Source organism: Pristiophorus japonicus, unplaced genomic scaffold (genome assembly GCF_044704955.1).
Source record: "Pristiophorus japonicus isolate sPriJap1 unplaced genomic scaffold, sPriJap1.hap1 HAP1_SCAFFOLD_1024, whole genome shotgun sequence".
NCBI lineage: Eukaryota > Metazoa > Chordata > Chondrichthyes > Pristiophoridae > Pristiophorus > Pristiophorus japonicus.
Genome location: NW_027250675.1, coordinates 107503 through 126655, shown reverse-complemented (window position 1 = coordinate 126655; position 19153 = coordinate 107503). Strand labels below are relative to the sequence as shown.

The 19153-nt window shown below is 54.6% G+C and overlaps 1 protein-coding gene across 1 annotated transcript in view; it reads right to left on the bottom strand.

The window, feature by feature from the left end:
- Positions 1-47: 47 nt before the first annotated feature.
- Positions 48-19153, bottom strand: part of LOC139241273 (TBC1 domain family member 10A-like) — a gene marked incomplete at its 3' end in the record, with an annotated part of 37388 nt that continues 18282 nt past the window's right edge. Inside the window, exons 3-8 of the mRNA XM_070869922.1 lie at positions 15500-15599; positions 11255-11362; positions 8554-8660; positions 5828-5942; positions 2881-2946; positions 48-237 (exon numbers count right to left, since the gene is read on the bottom strand). Coding sequence (XP_070726023.1) covers positions 48-237; positions 2881-2946; positions 5828-5942; positions 8554-8660; positions 11255-11362; positions 15500-15599 — 686 coding nt within the window. The remainder of the gene's footprint in view (positions 238-2880; positions 2947-5827; positions 5943-8553; positions 8661-11254; positions 11363-15499; positions 15600-19153) is intronic.

The following is a 19153-nucleotide window of genomic DNA, read 5'->3' as shown; positions in this document are numbered from 1 at the left end:
CTCCCTCCCACTCTCCCGCTGCCCCTCCCTCGCTGCCCCGCTCTTACCTTCGCTGAAGAACATGTCCCACACGCGCAGCACGGTGGCCCAGGGCAGGGTGCGGGAGAAGAGGCACATGAACCATTCGGTCATGTAGAGCAGGGGATCGACCTCATGCTTCTTCAGATGTTTGTAGGCCACAGAACTGACCTTCCTGAGCAGGGCGAACAGGACCAGCCCATCGAGCTGCACAGCCTCCTGCCCAGACACAAAACCCACATCATCAGGCAGAGCACCCGAGGGAGAGGCAACAGTGATCACAGTGTGAGGGAGACCAGCGTGAGAAAGAGGCAGTAGCGATCATAGTGTGAGGGGGGAACAGTCTGAGAGAGAGGCAATAGCGATCATAGTGTGAGGGGGGAACAGTCTGAGAGAGAGGCAATAGCGATCATAGTGTGAGGGGGGAACAGTCTGAGAGAGAGGCAATAGCGATCATAGTGTGCGGGGAACAGCTCGAGAGAGAGGCAATAGCGATCATAGTGTGAGGGGGGAACAGTCTGAGAGAGAGGCAATAGCGATCATAGTGTGCGGGGAACAGCTCGAGAGAGAGGCAATAGCGATCATAGTGTGAGGGGGAAACAGCCTGAGAGAGAGGCAATAGCGATCATAGTGTGAGGGGGGAACAGTCTGAGAGAGAGGCAATAGCGATCATAGTGTGCGGGGAACAGCTCGAGAGAGAGGCAATAGCGATCATAGTGTGAGGGGGGAACAGCCTGAGAGAGAGGCAATAGCGATCATAGTGTGAGGGGGGAACAGTCTGAGAGAGAGGCAATAGCGATGATAGTGTGAGGGGGAGCAGCGTGAGAGAGAGGCAATAGCGATCATAGTGTGAGGGGGGAACAGCGTGAGAGAGAGGCAATAGCGATCATAGTGTGAGGGGGAGCAGCTCGAGAGAGAGGCAATAGCGATGATAGTGTGAGGGGGAGCAGCGTGAGAGAGAGGCAATAGCGATCATAGTGTGAGGGGGGAACAGCGTGAGAGAGAGGCAATAGTGATCACAGTGTGAGGGGGAGCAGCTCGAGAGAGAGGCAATAGCGATGATAGTGTGAGGGGGAGCAGCGTGAGAGAGAGGCAATAGCGATCATAGTGTGAGGGGGGAACAGCGTGAGAGAGAGGCAATAGCGATCACAGTGTGAGGGGGAGCAGCTCGAGAGAGAGGCAATAGCGATGATAGTGTGAGGGGGAGCAGCGTGAGAGAGAGGCAATAGCGATCACAGTGTGCGGGGAACAGCTCGAGAGAGAGGCAATAGCGATCATAGTGTGAGGGGGAGCAGCTCGAGAGAGAGGCAATAGCGATGATAGTGTGAGGGGGAGCAGCGTGAGAGAGAGGCAATAGCGATCATAGTGTGAGGGGGAGCAGCGTGAGAGAGAGGCAATAGCGATCATAGTGTGAGGGGGAGCAGCGTGAGAGAGAGGGGCAATAGCGATCATAGTGTGCGGGGAACAGCTCGAGAGAGAGGCAATAGCGATGATAGTGTGAGAGGGAGCAGCGTGAGAGAGAGGCAATAGCGATCATAGTGTGAGGGGGGAACAGCGTGAGAGAGAGGCAATAGTGATCATAGTGTGAGGGGGAGCAGCTCGAGAGAGAGGCAATAGCGATGATAGTGTGAGGGGGAGCAGCGTGAGAGAGAGGCAATAGCGATCACAGTGTGCGGGGAACAGCTCGAGAGAGAGAGGCAATAGCGATCATAGTGTGAGGGGGTGCAGCTCGAGAGAGAGGCAATAGCGATGATAGTGTGAGGGGGAGCAGCGTGAGAGAGAGGCAATAGCGATCATAGTGTGCGGGGAACAGCTCGAGAGAGAGGCAATAGCGATCATTGTGTGAGGGGGAGCAGCGTGAGAGAGAGGCAATAGCGATCATAGTGTGAGGGGGAGCAGCGTGAGAGAGAGGGGCAATAGCGATCATAGTGTGCGGGGAACAGCTCGAGAGAGAGGCAATAGCGATGATAGTGTGAGGGGGAGCAGCGTGAGAGAGAGGCAATAGCGATCATAGTGTGCGGGGAACAGCTCGAGAGAGAGGCAATAGCGATCATAGTGTGAGGGGGAGCAGCGTGAGAGAGAGGCAATAGCGATGAGAGGTGTGAGGGGGAGCGGCGTGAGAGAGGGGCAATAGCGATCATAGTGTGAGGGGGAACAGCCCGAGAGAGAGGCAATAGCGATCACAGTGTGAGGGGGAACAGCCAGAGAGCGAGGCAATAGTGATGATAGTGTGAGGGGGAGCAGCGTGAGAGAGAGGGGCAATAGCGATCATAGTGTGAGGGGGAGCAGCCCCGAAAGAGGCAATAGCGATCATAGTGTGAGGGGGAACAGCGTGAGAGAGGCGCAATAGCGATCATAGTGTGAGGGGGAGCAGCCCCGAGAGAGGCAATAGCGATCATAGTGTGAGGGGGAACAGCGTGAGAGAGAGGGGCAATAGCGATCATAGTGTGAGGGGGAGCAGCCCCGAGAGAGGCAATAGCGATCATAGTGTGAGGGGGAACAGCGTGAGAGAGAGGGGCAATAGCGATCATAGTGTGAGGGGGAGCAGCCCCGAGAGAGGCAATAGTGATGATAGTGTGAGGGGGAACAGCGTGAGAGAGAGGGGCAATAGCGATCATAGTGTGAGGGGGAGCAGCCCCGAGAGAGGCAATAGTGATGATTGTGTGAGGGGGAGCAGCGTGAGAGAGACGGGCAATAGCGATCATAGTGTGAGGGGGAGCAGCCCCGAGAGAGGCAATAGCGATCATCGTGTGAGGGGGAACAGCGTGAGAGAGAGGCAATAGCGATCATAGTGTGAGGGGGAGCAGCCACGAGAGAGGGAACAGTGCTCAGAGCTGGGTGGGAGTAGTCGGTCATATTCACCAAGCCTTGGCTGTAGTACCCCGGGACATAGAGTTCGCAAATCTGCACCAGGCACCAGAAAGCTTCCTGCAAGAGGCAGAGGGAAGGAAGAGGGGTCATCAAGCTGGAGCAAGGCTCAGAACCTCCTCTCCCCATATCCCCCAAACCCACCTACCCACCTTCTCCCCCATATCCCTCACCCAAGAACATAACAACATAAGAAATAGGAGCAGGAGGAGGCCACACGGCCCCTCGAGCCTGCTCCGCCATTTAATACGACCATGGGCTGATCCGATCATGGACTCAGCTCCACTTCCCCGCCCGCTCCCCATAACCCTTCACTCCCTTATCGCTCAAATATCTGTCTATCTCCACCTTAAATATATTCAATGTCCCGGCTCCCACAGCTCTCTGTGGCAGTGAATTTCACAGATTTACAACCCTCCGAGAGAAGGAATTCCTCCTCATCTCAGTTTTAAATGGGCGGCCCCTTATTCTAAGACCATGCCCCCTAGTTCTAGTCTCCCCCATCAGTGGGAACATCCTCTCTGCATCCACCTTGTCGAGCCCCCCTCATAATCTGATACGTTTCCATAAGATGACCTCTCATTCTTCTGAACTCCAATGAGTAGAGGCCCCAACCTCCTCAACCTTTCCTCATAAGTCAAACCCCCTCATCCCCGGAATCAACTGAGTGAACCTTCTCTGAACTGCCTCCAATGCAAGTATATCAGCAGAGGAGGACAAAGGGTTTAATTAGGAGGTGGAAAATAGAGTATGAGAGGAAACTTGCCGGGAACATAAAAACTGACTGCAAAAGCTTCTCTAGATATGTGAAGAGAAAAAGATTAGTGAAGACAAACGTAGGTCCCTTGCAGTCAGAATCAGGTGAATTTATAATGGGGAACAAAGAAATGGCGGACCAGTTAAACAAATACTTTGGTTCTGTCTTCACGAAGGAAGACACAAATAACCTTCCGGAAATACTAGGGGACCGAGGGTCTAGTGAGAAGGAGGAACTGAAGGATATCCTTATTAGTCAGGAAATTGAAGGCCGATAAATCCCCGGGGCCTGATAGTCTGCATCCCAGAGTACTTAAGGAAGTGGCCCTAGAAATAGTGGATGCATTGGTGGTCATTTTCCAACAGTCTCTCGACTCTGGATCAGTTCCTATGGACTGGAGGGTAGCTAATGTAACACCACTGTTTAAACAGGGAGGGAGAGAGAAAACGGGTAATTATAGACCGGTTAGTCTGACAACAGTAGTGGGGAAAATGTTGGAATCAATTATTAAAGATGGAATAGCAGCACATTTGGAAAGCATTGACAGGATCGATCCAAGTCAGCATGGATTTATGAAAGGGAAATCATGCTTGACAAATCTTCTGGAAGTTTTTGAGGATGTAACTAGCAGAGTGGACAAGGGAGAACCAGTGGATGTGATGTATTTGGACTTTCAGAAAGGCTTTTGACAAGGTCCCACACAAGAGATTGGTGTAAAATTAAAGCACATGGTATTGGGGGTAATGTACTGACATGGTATTGGGGGTAATGTACTGACATGGAGAGAGAATTGGTTGGCAGACAGGAAGCAGAGAGTCAGGGTAAACGGGTCCTTTTCAGAATGGCAGGCAGTGACTAGTGGAGTGCCGCAGGGCTCAGTGCTGGGACACCAGCTCTTTACTATATACATTAATGATTTGGATGAGGGAATTGAGTGTAATATCTCCAAGTTTACAGATGACACTAAGCTGGGTGGCGGTGTGAGCTGTGAGGAGGATGCTATGAGGCTGCAGGGTGACTTGGACAGGTTAGGTGAGTGGGCAAATGCATGGCAGATGCAGTATAATGTGGATAAATGTGAGGTTGTCCACTTTGGGGGCAAAAACAGGAAGGCAGAATATTATCTGAATGGTGACAGATTAGGAAAAGGGGAGGTGCAACGAGACCTGGGTGTCATGGTACATCAGTCATTGAAGGTTAGCATGCAGGTACAGCAGGCGGTGAAGAAAGCAAATGGTATGTTGGCCTTCATAGCGAGGGGATTTGAGTACAGGGGCAGGGAGGTGTTGCTACAGTTGTACAGGGCCTTGGTGAGGCCACACCTGGAGTATTGTGTACAGTTTTGGTCTCCTAACCTGAGGAAGGACATTCTTGCTATTGAGGGAGTGCAGCGAAGGTTCACCAGACTGATTCCCGGGATGGCAGGACTGACATATGAGGAGAGACTGGATCAACTAGGCTTATATTCACTGGAGTTTAGAAGAATGAGAGGGGATCTTATTGAAATATATAAAATTCTGACGGGATTGGACAGGTTAGATGCAGGAAGAATGTTCCCGATATTGGTGAAGTCCAGAACCAGGGGTCACAGTCTAAGGATAAGGGGTAAGCCATTTAGGACCGAGATGAGGAGAAACTTCTTCACCCAGAGAGTGGTGAACCTGTGGAATTCCCTGCCACAGAGAGTTGTTGGGGCCAGTTCATTGGATATATTCCAGAGGGAGTTAGATGTGGCCCTTACGGCTAAAGGGATCAAGGGGTATGGAGAGAAAGCAGGAAAGGGGAACTGAGGGAATGATCAGCCATGATCTTATTGAATGGTGGTGCAGGCTCGAAGGGCCCAATGGCCTACTCCTGCACCTATTGTCTGTGTTTCTATGTTAACCTCCTCAACCTTTCCTCATAAGTCAACCCCCTCATCCCCGGAATCAACCGAGTGAACCTTCTCAGAACTGCCTCCAAAGCAAAGTATATCCTTTCGTAAATACGGAGAGCAAAACTGTGCACGCAGTACTCCAGGTGTGGCCTCACCAATACCCTGTGTAACTGGAGCAAGACTTCCCTGCTTTTATACTCCATCGCCCGTGGGACGCTTGACGACATGAAAGGCGCTGTATAATTGAGAGTTGCGCTTTCCACGGAAGAAAGCCTCGTGGCTCGGACGGGTAAGATGTGCCTTCTTACCTCTGCTGGCATCTGCATCAAGAGAACGGCAGCTAACGGCCCCTGTGCTTGGCAATATCCCTCCTCGGGCTTGTACACCGTGTACGCTTTCAGGATACGATACAGATCCTGCTGACTGCAAAATGAAGAGAGGAAGACAGAAATTTAGGACGCGTCGGAACAAGACTGAGGCCCATTCAGCCCCTCGAGCCTGTTACACAGGAACAGGAGGCCCATTCAGCCCCTCGAGCCTGTTACACAGGAACAGGAGGAGGCCCATTCAGCCCCTCGAGCCTGTTACACAGGAACAGGAGGAGGCCCATTCAGCCCCTCGAGCCTGTTACACAGGAACAGGAGGAGGCCCATTCAGTCCCTCGAGCCTGTTACACAGCAACAGGAGGAGGCCCATTCAGTCCCTCGAGCCTGTTACACAGGAACAGGAGGAGACCCATTCAGCCCCTCGAGTGTGTTACACAGGAACAGGAGGAGGCCCATTCAGCCCCTCGAGCGTGTTACACAGGAACAGGAGGAGGCCCATTCAGCCCCTCGAGTCTGTTACACAGGAACAGGAGGGGGCCCATTCAGTCCCTCGAGCCTGTTACACAGGAACAGGAGGAGGCCCATTCAGTCCCTCGAGCCTGTTACACAGGAACAGGAGGAGACCCATTCAGCCCCTCGAGTGTGTTACACAGGAACAGGAGGAGGCCCATTCAGCCCCTCGAGCGTGTTACACAGGAACAGGAGGAGGCCCATTCAGCCCCTCGAGTCTGTTACACAGGAACAGGAGGAGGCCCATTCAGCCCCTCGAGTGTGTTACACAGGGACAGGAGGAGGCCCATTCAGCTCCTCGAGCCTGTTACACAGGAACAGGAGGCCCATTCAGCCCCTCGAGCCTGTTACACAGGAACAGGAGGAGGCCCATTCAGTCCCTCGAGCCTGTTACACAGGAACAGGAGGGGGCCCATTCAGTCCCTCGAGCCTGTTACACAGGAACAGGAGGAGGCCCATTTAGTCCCTCGAGCCTGTTACACAGGAACAGGAGGAGGCCCATTCAGCCCCTCGAGTGTGTTACACAGGAACAGGAGGAGGCCCATTCAGTCCCTCGAGCCTGTTACACAGGAACAGGAGGAGGCCCATTCAGCCCCTCGAGCCTGTTACACAGGAACAGGAGGAGGCCCATTCAGCCCCTCGAGTGTGTTACACAGGAACAGGAGGAGGCCCATTCAGTCCCTCGAGCCTGTTACACAGGAACAGGAGGAGGCCCATTCAGCCCCTCGAGCCTGTTACACAGGAACAGGAGGAGGCCCATTCAGCCCCTCGAGTGTGTTACACAGGAACAGGAGGAGGCCCATTCAGTCCCTCGAGCCTGTTACACAGGAACAGGAGGAGGCCCATTCAGCCCCTCGAGCCTGTTACACAGGAACAGGAGGAGGCCCATTCAGCCCCTCGAGTGTGTTACACAGGAACAGGAGGAGGCCCATTCAGCCCCTCGAGCCTGTTACACAGGAACAGGAAGAGGCCCATTCAGCCCCTCGAGCCTGTTACACAGGGAACAGGAGTAGGCCCATTCAGCCCCTCGAGCCTGTTACACAGGAACAGGAGGAGGCCCATTCAGCCCCTCGAGCCCTGTTACACAGGAACAGGAGGAGGCCCATTCAGCCCCTCGAGCTTGTTACACAGGAACAGGAGGAGGCTCATTCAGCCCCTCGAGCCTGTTACACAGGAACAGGAGGAGGCCCATTCAGCCCCTCGAGCCTGTTACACAGGAACAAGAGGCCCATTCAGTCCCTCGAGCCTGTGACACAGGAACAGGAGCAGGCCCATTCAGCCCCTCGAGCTTGTTACACAGGAACAGGAGGAGGCCCATTCAGCCCCTCGAGCCTGTTACACAGGAACAGGAGGAGGCCCATTCAGCCCCTCGAGCCTGTTACACAGGAACAGGAGCAGGCCCATTCAGCCCCTCGAGTGTGTTACACAGGAACAGGAGGCCCATTCAGCCCCTCGAGCCTGTTACACAGGAACAGGAGGAGGCCCATTCAGCCCCTCGAGCCTGTTACACAGGAACAGGAGGAGGCCCATTCAGTCCCTCGAGCCTGTGACACAGGAACAGGAGCAGGCCCATTCAGCCCCTCGAGTGTGTTACACAGGAACAGGAGGAGGCCCATTCAGTCCCTCGAGCCTGTTACACAGGAACAGGAGGAGTCTCATTCAGCCCCTCGAGCCTGTTATACAGGAACAGGAGGAGGCCCATTCAGTCCCTCGAGTGTGTTACACAGGAACAGGAGGAGGCCCATTCAGCACCTCGAGTCTGTTATACAGGAACAGGAGGAGGCCCATTCAGCACCTCGAGTCTGTTACACAGGAACAGGAGGAGGATCATTCAGCCCCTCGAGCCTGTTACACAGGAACAGGAGGAGGCCCATTCAGCCCCTCGAGTCTGTTACACAGGAACAGGAGGAGGATCATTCAGCCCCTCGAGCCTGTTACACAGGAACAGGAGGAGGCCCATTCAGCCCCTCGAGTCTGTTACACAGGAACAGGAGGAGGCCCATTCAGTCCCTCGAGTGTGTTACACAGGAACAGGAGGAGGCCCATTCAGCCCCTCGAGCCTGTTTCCATTGGATCATTGCGAGGTCCTCTCCTGCTGCGTGTGGAGGCTCGGACCACAGGATTGTCCGAGAATGGACCTGTGAGAAATCGCGTCGACCCTCTTGGTAAGGAAGGCTCCGGCCCCCGGTGATCGTTACCCGTGTCCTTCCCGTGACACAAACATCTCGTGGAACGGGAACTGCCTGTGCAGGTCCTTCTCGATGGTATCTAACCATTGTCTGTCTCCTGGGGCCCGATCCAGTTCCTGTAACACAAACACAAGGCTGAGCAAGGATCAGTCACACCAACAAGAAAAACTCCCCTTCACAGAAACATGGACAACAGGAGCAGGAGCCGGCCATTGGGCCCCTCGAGTCCGCACCATTCACGGCTGACCCTCTAACCCAACACCATATTCCCACTTTCTCCCCAGACCCCTTGATGCCTTTTGTGTCTCGAAATCTCTCTGTCTCCCTCTTAAATATATTCACTGACTTGGCCCCCCACAGCCTCCTGTGGGAGAGAATTCCACAGGTTCACCTCCCTCGGAGTGAAGACATTTCTCCTCATCTCGCTCCTAAATTTCCCCCCCCTCCCCCCGTATCCCGAGACTGTGCGAGCCCTTGTTCTAGACTTCCCAGCCCCCGGGGGAAAACACCCTCCCCCCGCATCCAGTCTGTCTAAACCCCGTCAGAATTTTCTACCTTTCAATCAGAGCCCCTCCCATTCTTCTAAACTCCAGTGAATACAGGCCCTGTCCACCCAATTTCTCCTCGTATCCCAGTCCTGCCCTCCCGGGAATCAGTCTGGTGAACCTTCGCTGCACTCCCTTCTGTGGCGAGTGTATCCTTCCTTAGGTAAGGAGACCAGAACTGCTCACAGTACTCCAGGTGTGGTCTCACCAGGGGCCCTGTGTAACTGCAGTAAGACCTCCTTGCTCCTGTACTCGATACAACACATTTAACGCAGTGAAACGTCACAATGCACATCAAAGCAGCATCAATCAGAGAGTGATCGGACTCCGAGCCTCACAAGGAGATATTCGGGCAGCTGACCAAAAGCTGGGTCACAACGGGAGGTTTTAAGGAGCGTCTTAAAAGAGGAGAGAGGGAGAGAGAGGCGTTGAGGTTGAGGGAGGGAGTTCCAGAACTCGGGGCCCTTGGCAGTTGAAGGCACGCAAGAGGGTACAATTGGTGGAGCACAGAGAACTCGGAGGGTTGTAAGGGCTGGAGGAGTTTAGAGATAGGGAGGGGTGTAGGGGCTGGAGGGGGTTACAGAGATAGGGAGGGGTGTAGGGGCTGGAGGAGGTTACAGAGATAGGGAGGGGTGTAGGGGCTGGAGGGGGTTTACAGAGATAGGGAGGGTTGTAGGGGCTGGAGGAGGTTACAGAGATAGGGAGGGTGTAGGGGCTGGAGGAGGTTACAGAGATAGGGAGGGGTGTAGGGGCTGGAGGGGGTTACAGAGATAGGGAGGGGTGTAGGGGCTGGAGGAGGTTACAGAGATAGGGAGGGGTATAGGGGCTGGAGGGGGTTTACAGAGATAGGGAGGGTTGTAGGGGCTGGAGGAGGTTACAGAGATAGGGAGGGGTGTAGGGACTGGAGGAGGTTACAGAGATAGGGAGGGGTGTAGGGGCTGGAGGGGGTTACAGAGATAGGGAGGGTTGTAGGGGCTGGAAGAGGTTACAGAGATAGGGAGGGGTGTAGGGGCTGGAGGAGGTTACAGAGATAGGGAGTGGTGTAGGGACTGGAGGTGGTTACAGAGATAGGGAGGGGTGTAGGGACTGGAGGTGGTTACAGAGATAGGGAGGGGTGTAGGGACTGGAGGAGGTTACAGAGATAGGGAGGGTGTAGGGGCTGGAGGTGGTTAGATGCAACAGTGTCAAGGGAGCTTTACTCTGTATCTCACCCCCTGTACCTGCCCTGGGAATATTTGATGGGACAGTGCAGAGGGAGCTTTACTCTGTATCTAACCCCCTGTACCTGCCCTGGGAGTGTTTGATGGGACAGTGCAGAGGAAGCTTTACTCTGTATCTAACCCCCTGTACCTGCCCTGGGAGTGTTTGATGGGACAGTGTAGAGGGAGCTTTACTCTGTATCTAACCCCGTGCTATACCTGCCCTGGGAATGTTTGATGGGACAGTGTAGAGGGAGCTTTACTCTGTTTCTAACCCCCTGTACCTGCCCTGGGAGTGTTTGATGGGACAGTGTAGAGGGAGCTTTACTCTGTATCTAACCCGTGCTGTACCTGCCCTGGGAGTGTTTGATGGGACAGTGTAGAGGGAGCTTTACTCTGTATCTAACCCCCTGTACCTGCCCTGGGAGTGTTTGATTGGACAGTGTAGAGGGAGCTTTACTCTGTATCTAACCCCCTGTACCTGCCCTGGGAGTGTTTGATGGGACAGTGTAGAGGGAGCTTTACTCTGTATCTAACCCGTGCTGTACCTGCCCTGGGAGTGTTTGATGGGACAGTGTAGAGGAAGCTTTACTCTGTATCTAACCCCCTGTACTTGCCCTGGGAGTGTTTGATGGGACAGTGTAGAGGGAGCTTTACTCTGTATCTAACCCGTGCTGTACCTGCCCTGGGAGTGTTTGATGGGACAGTGTCGAGGGAGCTTTACTCTGTATCTAACCCGTGCTGTACCTGCCCTGGGAGTGTTTGATGGGACAGTGTAGAGGGAGCTTTACTCTGTATCTAACCCCCTGTACCTGCCCTGGGAGAGTTTGATGGGACAGTGTGGCGGGAGATTATCTCTGTGTCTAACCCCCTGTACCTGCCCTGGGAGTGTTTGATGGGACAGTGTAGAGGGAGCTTTACTCTGTATCTAACCCCCTGTACCTGCCCTGGGGAATGTCCACTTACCTTAAACTTGCTTTTGTTCTGCGCCATTTTGGCCATGCCCCCACAAAGCATTGGCCAACATCGGGCGCGCATTGAGGCTGGAATGCCCTTCCGACACCGTAACCTGACCTAGAGGTTGAAGGGCAGAGGTTACAAGGGTTGCCGATGACTTGCACTGACTGGGAACCAATGAAAACTATGCAGGAAGCTTCCTGCCTTCTCAGAACCCTCTGGTCCTCCAAACATGGTCCTTCTTGTTGACAATGGATGGCCCTCCTATGCCCCTCAGGTTTCCAGAACATTCTGGCTGGCCAGGGAAGGTCCACTTTTAGGGCCCAAAGCCTTGTTGACAATGGATGGATCTCAAAGGCTCCTAGCACCTCTCGTTGTTCCGAGATGTGGCCCTGAGATGTCCCAGAAATGTTTGATGGCCGGTGGATGGTCCGCATTGGGTTCCAGAAGGTTCTCGTTGACAAGAAACGGTCCCCGAATGGAATATAAACTCTCCCCATGCTCTCAGAACCCTCTGTTAATTTACAGCACAGGAACAGCCCAACTGTTCAATGTAGGTGTTTATGCCCCACACAAGCCACAAGAGCAGACATTGGCGACGAGATCCAACACCATCTCCAGTGCGCCAGTGTAGCCTGAGGAAAAGAGTGTTTGAAGACCAGGCCCTCAAAACTGCCAGCCAGCCCATGGTCTACAGGGCTGTAGTAATACCCACCCTCCTGTATAGCTCAGATACATGGACCATGTACAGTAGGTATCTCACCCCCAGCACCCAGCTCATGGTCTACAGGGCTGTAGTAATACCCGCCCTCCTGTATAGCTCAGATACATGGACCATGTACAGTAGGTATCTCACCCCCAGCTCATGGTCTACAGGGCTGTAGTAATTCCCACCTCCTGTATAGCTCAGATACATGGACCATGTACAGTAGTATCTCACCCCCAGCACCCAGCTCATAGTCTACAGCGCTGTAGTAATACCCATCCTCCTGTATAGCTCAGATACATGGACCATGTACAGTAGGTATCTCACCCCCAGCACCCAGATCATAGTCTACAGCGCTGTAGTAATTCCCGCCCTCCTGTATAGCTCAGATACATGGACCATGTACAGTAGGTATCTCACCCCCAGCTCATGGTCTACAGGGCTGTAGTCATACCCACCCTCCTGTATAGCTCAGAGACATGGACTACGTACAGTAGACATCTCACCCCCAGCTCATGGTCTACAGGGCTGTAGTAATTCCCACCCTCCTGTATAGCTCAGATACATGGACCATGTACAGTAGGTATCTCACCCCCAGCACCCAGCTCATGGTCTACAGGGCTGTAGTAATACCCACCCTCCTGTATAGCTCAGATACATGGACCATGTACAGTAGGTATCTCACCCCCAGCACCCAGCTCATGGTCTACAGGGCTGTAGTAATACCCACCCTCCTGTATAGCTCAGATACATGGACCATGTACAGTAGGTATCTCACCCCCAGCACCCAGCTCATGGTCTACAGGGCTGTAGTAATACCCACCCTCCTGTATAGCTCAGATACATGGACCATGTACAGTAGGTATCTCACCCCCAGCACCCAGCTCATGGTCTACAGGGCTGTAGTAATACCCACCCTCCTGTATAGCTCAGATACATGGACCATGTACAGTAGGTATCTCACCCCCAGCACCCAGCTCATGGTCTACAGGACTGGAGTAATACCCACCCTCCTGTATAGCTCAGATACATGGACCACGTACAGTAGGTATCTCACCCCCAGCTCATGGTCTACAGGGCTGTAGTAATACCCACCCTCCTGTATAGCTCAGATACATGGACCATGTACAGTAGGTATCTCACCCCCAGCTCATGGTCTACAGGGCTGGAGTAATACCCACCCTCCTGTATAGCTCAGATACATGGACCATGTTCAGTGGACACCTCAAGTCGCTGGAGAAATACCACCAGCGATGTCTCCGCAAGATCCTGCAAATCCCCTGGGAGGACAGACGCACCAACGTTAGCGTCCTCGACCAGGCCAACATCCCCAGCATCGAAGCACTGACCACACTCGACCAGCTCCACTGGGCAGGGCCACATTGTCCACATGTCCCCAGACACGAGACTCCCCAAAGCAAGCGTTCTTCTAATAGAAACATAGAAACATAGAAAATAGGTGCAGGAGGAGACCATTGGGCCCTTCGAGCCTGCACCACCATTCAATAAGATCATGGCTGATCATTCCCTCAGTTCCCCTTTCCTGCTTTCTCTCCATACCCCTCGATCCCTTTAGCCGTAAGGGCCACATCTAACTCCCTCTGGAATATATCCAATGAACTGGCCCCAACAACTCTCTGCGGCAGGGAATTCCACAGGTTCACCACTCTCTGGGTGAAGAAGTTTCTCCTCATCTCAGTCCTAAATGGCTTATCCCTTATCCTTAGACTGTGACCCCTGGTTCTGGACTTCCCCAACATCGGGAACATTCTTCCTGCATCTAACCTGTCCAGTCCCGTCAGAATTTTATATGTTTCTATGAGATCCCCTCTCATTCCAGTGAATAAAGGCCCAGTCGATCCAGTCTCTCCTCATATGTCAGTCCTGCCATCCCGGGAATCAGTCTGGTGAACCTTCGCTGCACTCCCTCAATAGCAAGAATGTCCTTCCTCAGGTTAGGAGACCAAAACTGAACACAATATTCCAGGTGTGGTCTCACCAAGGCCCTGTACAACTGCAGTAAGACCTCCCTGCCCCTGTACTCAAATCCCCTCGCTATGAAGGCCAACATACCATTTGCCTTCACCGCCTGCTGTACCTGCATGGCCAACCTTCAATGACTGATGTACCATGACCCCCAGGTCTCGATGCATCTCCCATTTTCCTAATCTGTCACCATTCAGATAATAGTCTGTCTTTCTGTTTTTACCACCAAAGTGGATAACCTCACATTTATCCACATTATACTGCATCTGCCATGCATTTGCCCACTCACCTAACCTGTCCAAGTCACCCTGCAGCATCATAGTATCCTCCTCACAGCTCACACCGCCACCCAGCTGAGTGTCATCTGCAAACTTGGAGATATTACACTCAATACCTTCGTCTAAATCATTAATTCGGAACTCCTTCACGGGCCAGCGGGCCAAAGGTGGGCAGAGGGAACGTTACAAGGGACCACCCTCAAAGCCTCCCTGATATAAAGTGCAACATCCCCCACCGACACCTGGGAGTTCCTGGGCCCAAAGACCAGTCCGCCCGGAGTGGAGGAAGTGTATCCGGGAGGGCGCTGAGCACCTCGAGTCTCGTCGCCGAGAGCGTGCAGAGACCAAGCGCAGGCAGCGGAAGGAGCGTGCGGCAAACCTGTCCCACCCTCCCCTTCCCTCAACGTCTATCTGTCCCACCCTCCCCTTCCCTCAACGTCTATCTGTCCCACCCTCCCCTTCCCTCAACGTCCATCTGTCCCACCCTCCCCTTCCCTCAACGTCCATCTGTCCCACCCTCCCCTTCCCTCAACGTCTATCTGTCCCACCCTCCCCTTCCCTCAACCACTGTCTGTCCCACCCTCCCCTTCCCTCAACGTCTATCTGTCCCACCCTCCCCTTCCCTCAACGTTTATCTGTCCCACCCTCCCCTTCCCTCAACGTCTATCTGTCCCACCCTCCCCTTCCCTCAACGTCTGTCTGTCCCACCCTCCCCCTTCCCTCAACGTCTATCTGTCCCACCCTCCCCTTCCCTCAACGTCTATCTGTCCCACCCTCCCCTTCCCTCAACGTCTATCTGTCCCACCCTCCCCTTCCCTCAACGTCTATCTGTCCCACCCTCCCCATCCCTCAACGTCTGTCTGTCCCACCCTCCCCTTCCCTCAACGTCTATCTGTCCCACCCTCCCCTTCCCTCAACGTCTGTCTGTCCCACCTGTGACAGGGACTGTGGTTCCTGTATTGGACTGTTCAGCCACCTGAGGACTCACTGTCAGAGTGGGAGCAAAGTCTCCCTCGATTCCCAGGGACTGCCTGTGATGATGATGATGATGGATGCCATAACTGTGCACAGTGCTCCCAGTGTGGTCTAACCCAGGTATATGGAGACCAGAACTGTGCACAGTGCTCCCAGTGTGGTCTAACCCAGGTATATGGAGACCAGAACTGTGCACAGTGCTCCCAGTGTGGTCTAACCCAGGTATATGGAGACCAGAACTGTGCACAGTGCTCCCAGTGTGGTCTAACCCTGGTATACGGAGACCCATGATCAGACAGACAGATGTACCTTAATATGTTTCTTGCCAATCCATTTTTCCCAATTTCGAATCATGTGTACCCATTTCATTTCCCGCTGCCGGATAACTTCCGTCGGGACCTCATCCCCTCTGAAACGACAAAGGACTGATCATGAGTACACCATATCTCTCCAGCACAAAGTTCTGTACAATAAGATCAGAAACAGGAGCAGGAGTGGGCCATATGGCCCCTCGGGCCTGCTCCGCCATTTAATACCATCATGACTGATCCGATCATGGACACAGCTCCACTTCCCCGCACGCTCCCCATAACCCCTTGTGGGTTAAGAAATCGTGTATCTCCGCCTTAAGTATATTCAATGTCCCGGCCTCCACAGCTCTCTGAGGCAGCGAGTTCCACAGATTTACAACCCTCTGAGAGAAGGAATTCCTCCTCATCTCAGTTTTAAATGGGCGGCCCCTTATTCTAAGACCATGCCCCCTAGTTCTAGTCTCCCCCCATCAGTGGGAACATCCTCTCTGTATCCACCTTGTCGAGCCCCCTGGCAATGGGAGGGATCATGAGAGGGTTTGGTCCGTCAGAATGGTGCACAATGGTACTGAGGGAGCGCCGTACTGTCGGAGGGGCAGTACTGAGGGAGTGCCGCACTGTCGGAGGGGCAGTACTGAGGGAGTGCCGCACTGTCGGAGGGGCAGTACTGAGGGAGTGCCGCACTGTCGGAGGGACAGTACTGAGGGAGCGCCGCACTGTCGGAGGGGCAGTACTGAGGGAGTGTCACACTGTCGGAGGGGCAGTACTGAGGGAGTGCCGCACTCTCGGAGGGGCAGTACTGAGGGAGTGTCACACTGTCGGAGGGGCAGTACTGAGGGAGCGCCGCACTGTCGGAGGGGCAGTACTGAGGGAGCGCCGCACTGTCGGAGGGGCAGTACTGAGGGAGCCCCGCACTGTCGGAGGGGCAGTACTGAGGGAGTGTCACACTGTCGGAGGGGCAGTACTGAGGGAGTGCTGCACTGTCGGAGGGGCAGTACTGAGGGAGTGCCGCACTGTCGGAGGGGCAGTACTGAGGGAGTGCTGCACTGTCGGAGGGGCAGTACTGAGGGAGTGCCGCACTGTCGGAGGGGCAGTACTGAGGGAGTGTCGCACTGTCGGAGGGGCAGTACTGAGGGAGCCCCGCACTGTCGGAGGGGCGGTACTGAGGGAGTGCCGCACTGTCGGAGGGGCAGTACTGAGAGAGTGCTGCACTGTCGGAGGGGCAGTACTGAGGGAGCGCCGCACTGTCGGAGGGGCAGTACTGAGGGAGTGCAGCACTGTCGGAGGGGTAGTACTGAGGGAGCGCCGCACTGTCGGAGGGGCGGTACTGAGGGAGTGCCACACTGTCAGAGGGGCAGTACTGAGGGAGTGCCGCACTGTCGGAGGGGCAGTACTGAGGGAGCACCGCACTGTCGGAGGGGCAGTACTGAGGGAGTGCCGCACTGTCGGAGGAGCAGTACTGAGGGAGTGCCGCTCTGTCGGAGGGGCAGTACTGAGGGAACGCTGCACTGTCGGAGGGGCAGTACTGAGGGAGCCCCGCACTGTCAGAGGGGCGGTACTGAGGGAGCCCCGCACTGTCGGAGGGGCAGTACTGAGGGAGTGCCGCACTGTCGGAGGGACAGTACTGAGGGAGTGTCGCACTGTCGGAGGGGCAGTACTGAGGGAGTGTCACACTGTCGGAGGGGCAGTACTGAGGGAGTGTCGCACTGTCGGAGGGTCAGTACTGAGGGAGTGTCACACTGTCGGAGGGGCAGTATTGAGGGAGTGTCGCACTGTCGGAGGGTCAGTACTGAGGGAGTGTCACACTGTCGGAGGGGCAGTATTGAGGGAGTGTCGCACTGTCGGATGAGACGTTAAACCGAGGCTCTGTCTGCTCTCTGAGGTGGATGCAAAAGATCCCATGGCCCTATTGGAAGAAGAGCAGGGGGAGTTCTCCCCGGTTCCTGGGGCAAATATTTACCCCTCAACCAACATCACTAAAATACAGATTTATAACATTGCTGTTTGTGGGAGCTTGCTGTGTGCAAATTGTTTCCTGCATTATGACAGTGAGCACACTTTAAAAAAAGGACTTAATTGGCTTTGAAGCTCTTGATTTGTGAGGGGGTATATATGGACAGGAGGAGGCCCATTCAGTCCCTCGAGTCTGTTACACAGGAACAGGAGGAGGCCCATTCAGTCCCTCGAGTCTGTTACACAGGAACAGGAGGAGGCCCATTCAGCCCCTCGAGCCTGTTACACAGGAACAGGAGGAGGCCCATTCAGCCCCTCGAGCCTGTTACACAGGAACAGGAGGAGGCCCATTCAGCCCCTCGAGCCTGTTACACAGGAACAGGAGGAGGCCCATTCAGCCCCTCGAGTGTGTTACACAGGAACAGGAGGAGGCCCATTCAGCCCCTCGAGTGTGTTACACAGGAACAGGAGGAGACCCATTCAGCCCCTCGAGCCTGTTACACAGGAACAGGAGGAGGCCCATTCAGACCCTCGAGCCTGTTACACAGGAACAGGAGGAGGCCCATTCAGTCCCTCGAGCCTGTTACACAGGAACAGGAGGAGACCATTCAGCCCCTCGAGTCTGTTACACAGGAACAGGAGGAGGTCCATTCAGCCCCTCGAGCCTGTTACACAGGAACAGGAGGAGACCCATTCAGCCCCTTGAGCCTGTTACACAGGAACAGGAGGAGACCCATTCAGCCCCTCGAGCCTGTTACACAGGAACAGGAGGAGGCCCATTCAGACCCTCGAGCCTGTTACACAGGAACAGGAGGAGGCCCATTCAGTCCCTCGAGCCTGTTACACAGGAACAGGAGGAGACCCATTCAGCCCCTCGAGTGTGTTACACAGGAACAGGAGGAGACCCATTCAGCCCCTCGAGCCTGTTACACAGGAACAGGAGGAGACCCATTCAGCCCCTCGAGCCTGTTACACAGGAACAGGAGGAGGCCATTCAGTCCCTCGAGCCTGTTACACAGGAACAGGAGGAGGCCCATTCAGTCCCCCTCGAGGTTGTTACACAGGAACAGGAGGAGGCCCATTCAGCCCCTCGAGCCTGTTACACAGGAACAGGAGGAGGCCCATTCAGCCCCTCGAGTGTGTTACACAGGAACAGGAGGCCCATTCAGCCCCTCGAGTCTGTTACTCTAACAGTGAGTCCTCAGGTGGCTGAACAGTCCAATACAGGAACCACGGTCCCTGTCACAGGAGGGACAGACAGTGGTTGAGGGAAGGGGAGGGTGGGACAGATAGACGTTGAAGGAAGGGGAGGGTGGGACAGATAGACGTTGAGGGAAGGGGGAGGGTGGGACAGACAGACGTTGAGGGAAGGGGAGGGTGGGACAGACAGACGTTGAGGGAAGGGGAGGGTGGGACAGATAGACGTTGAGGGAAGGGGAGGGTGGGACAGATAGACATTGAAGGAAAGGGAGGGTGGGACAGACGGACGTTGAGGGAAGGGGAGGGTGGGACAGATGGACGTTGAGGGAAGGGGAGGGTGGGACAGATAGACGTTGAGGGAAGGGGAGGGTGGGACAGACGTTGAGGGAAGGGGAGGGTGGGACAGAGAGACGTTGAGGGAAGGGGAGGGTGGGACAGATAGACGTTGAAGGAAGGGGGAGGGTGGGACAGATAGACGTTGAGGGAAGGGGAGGGTGGG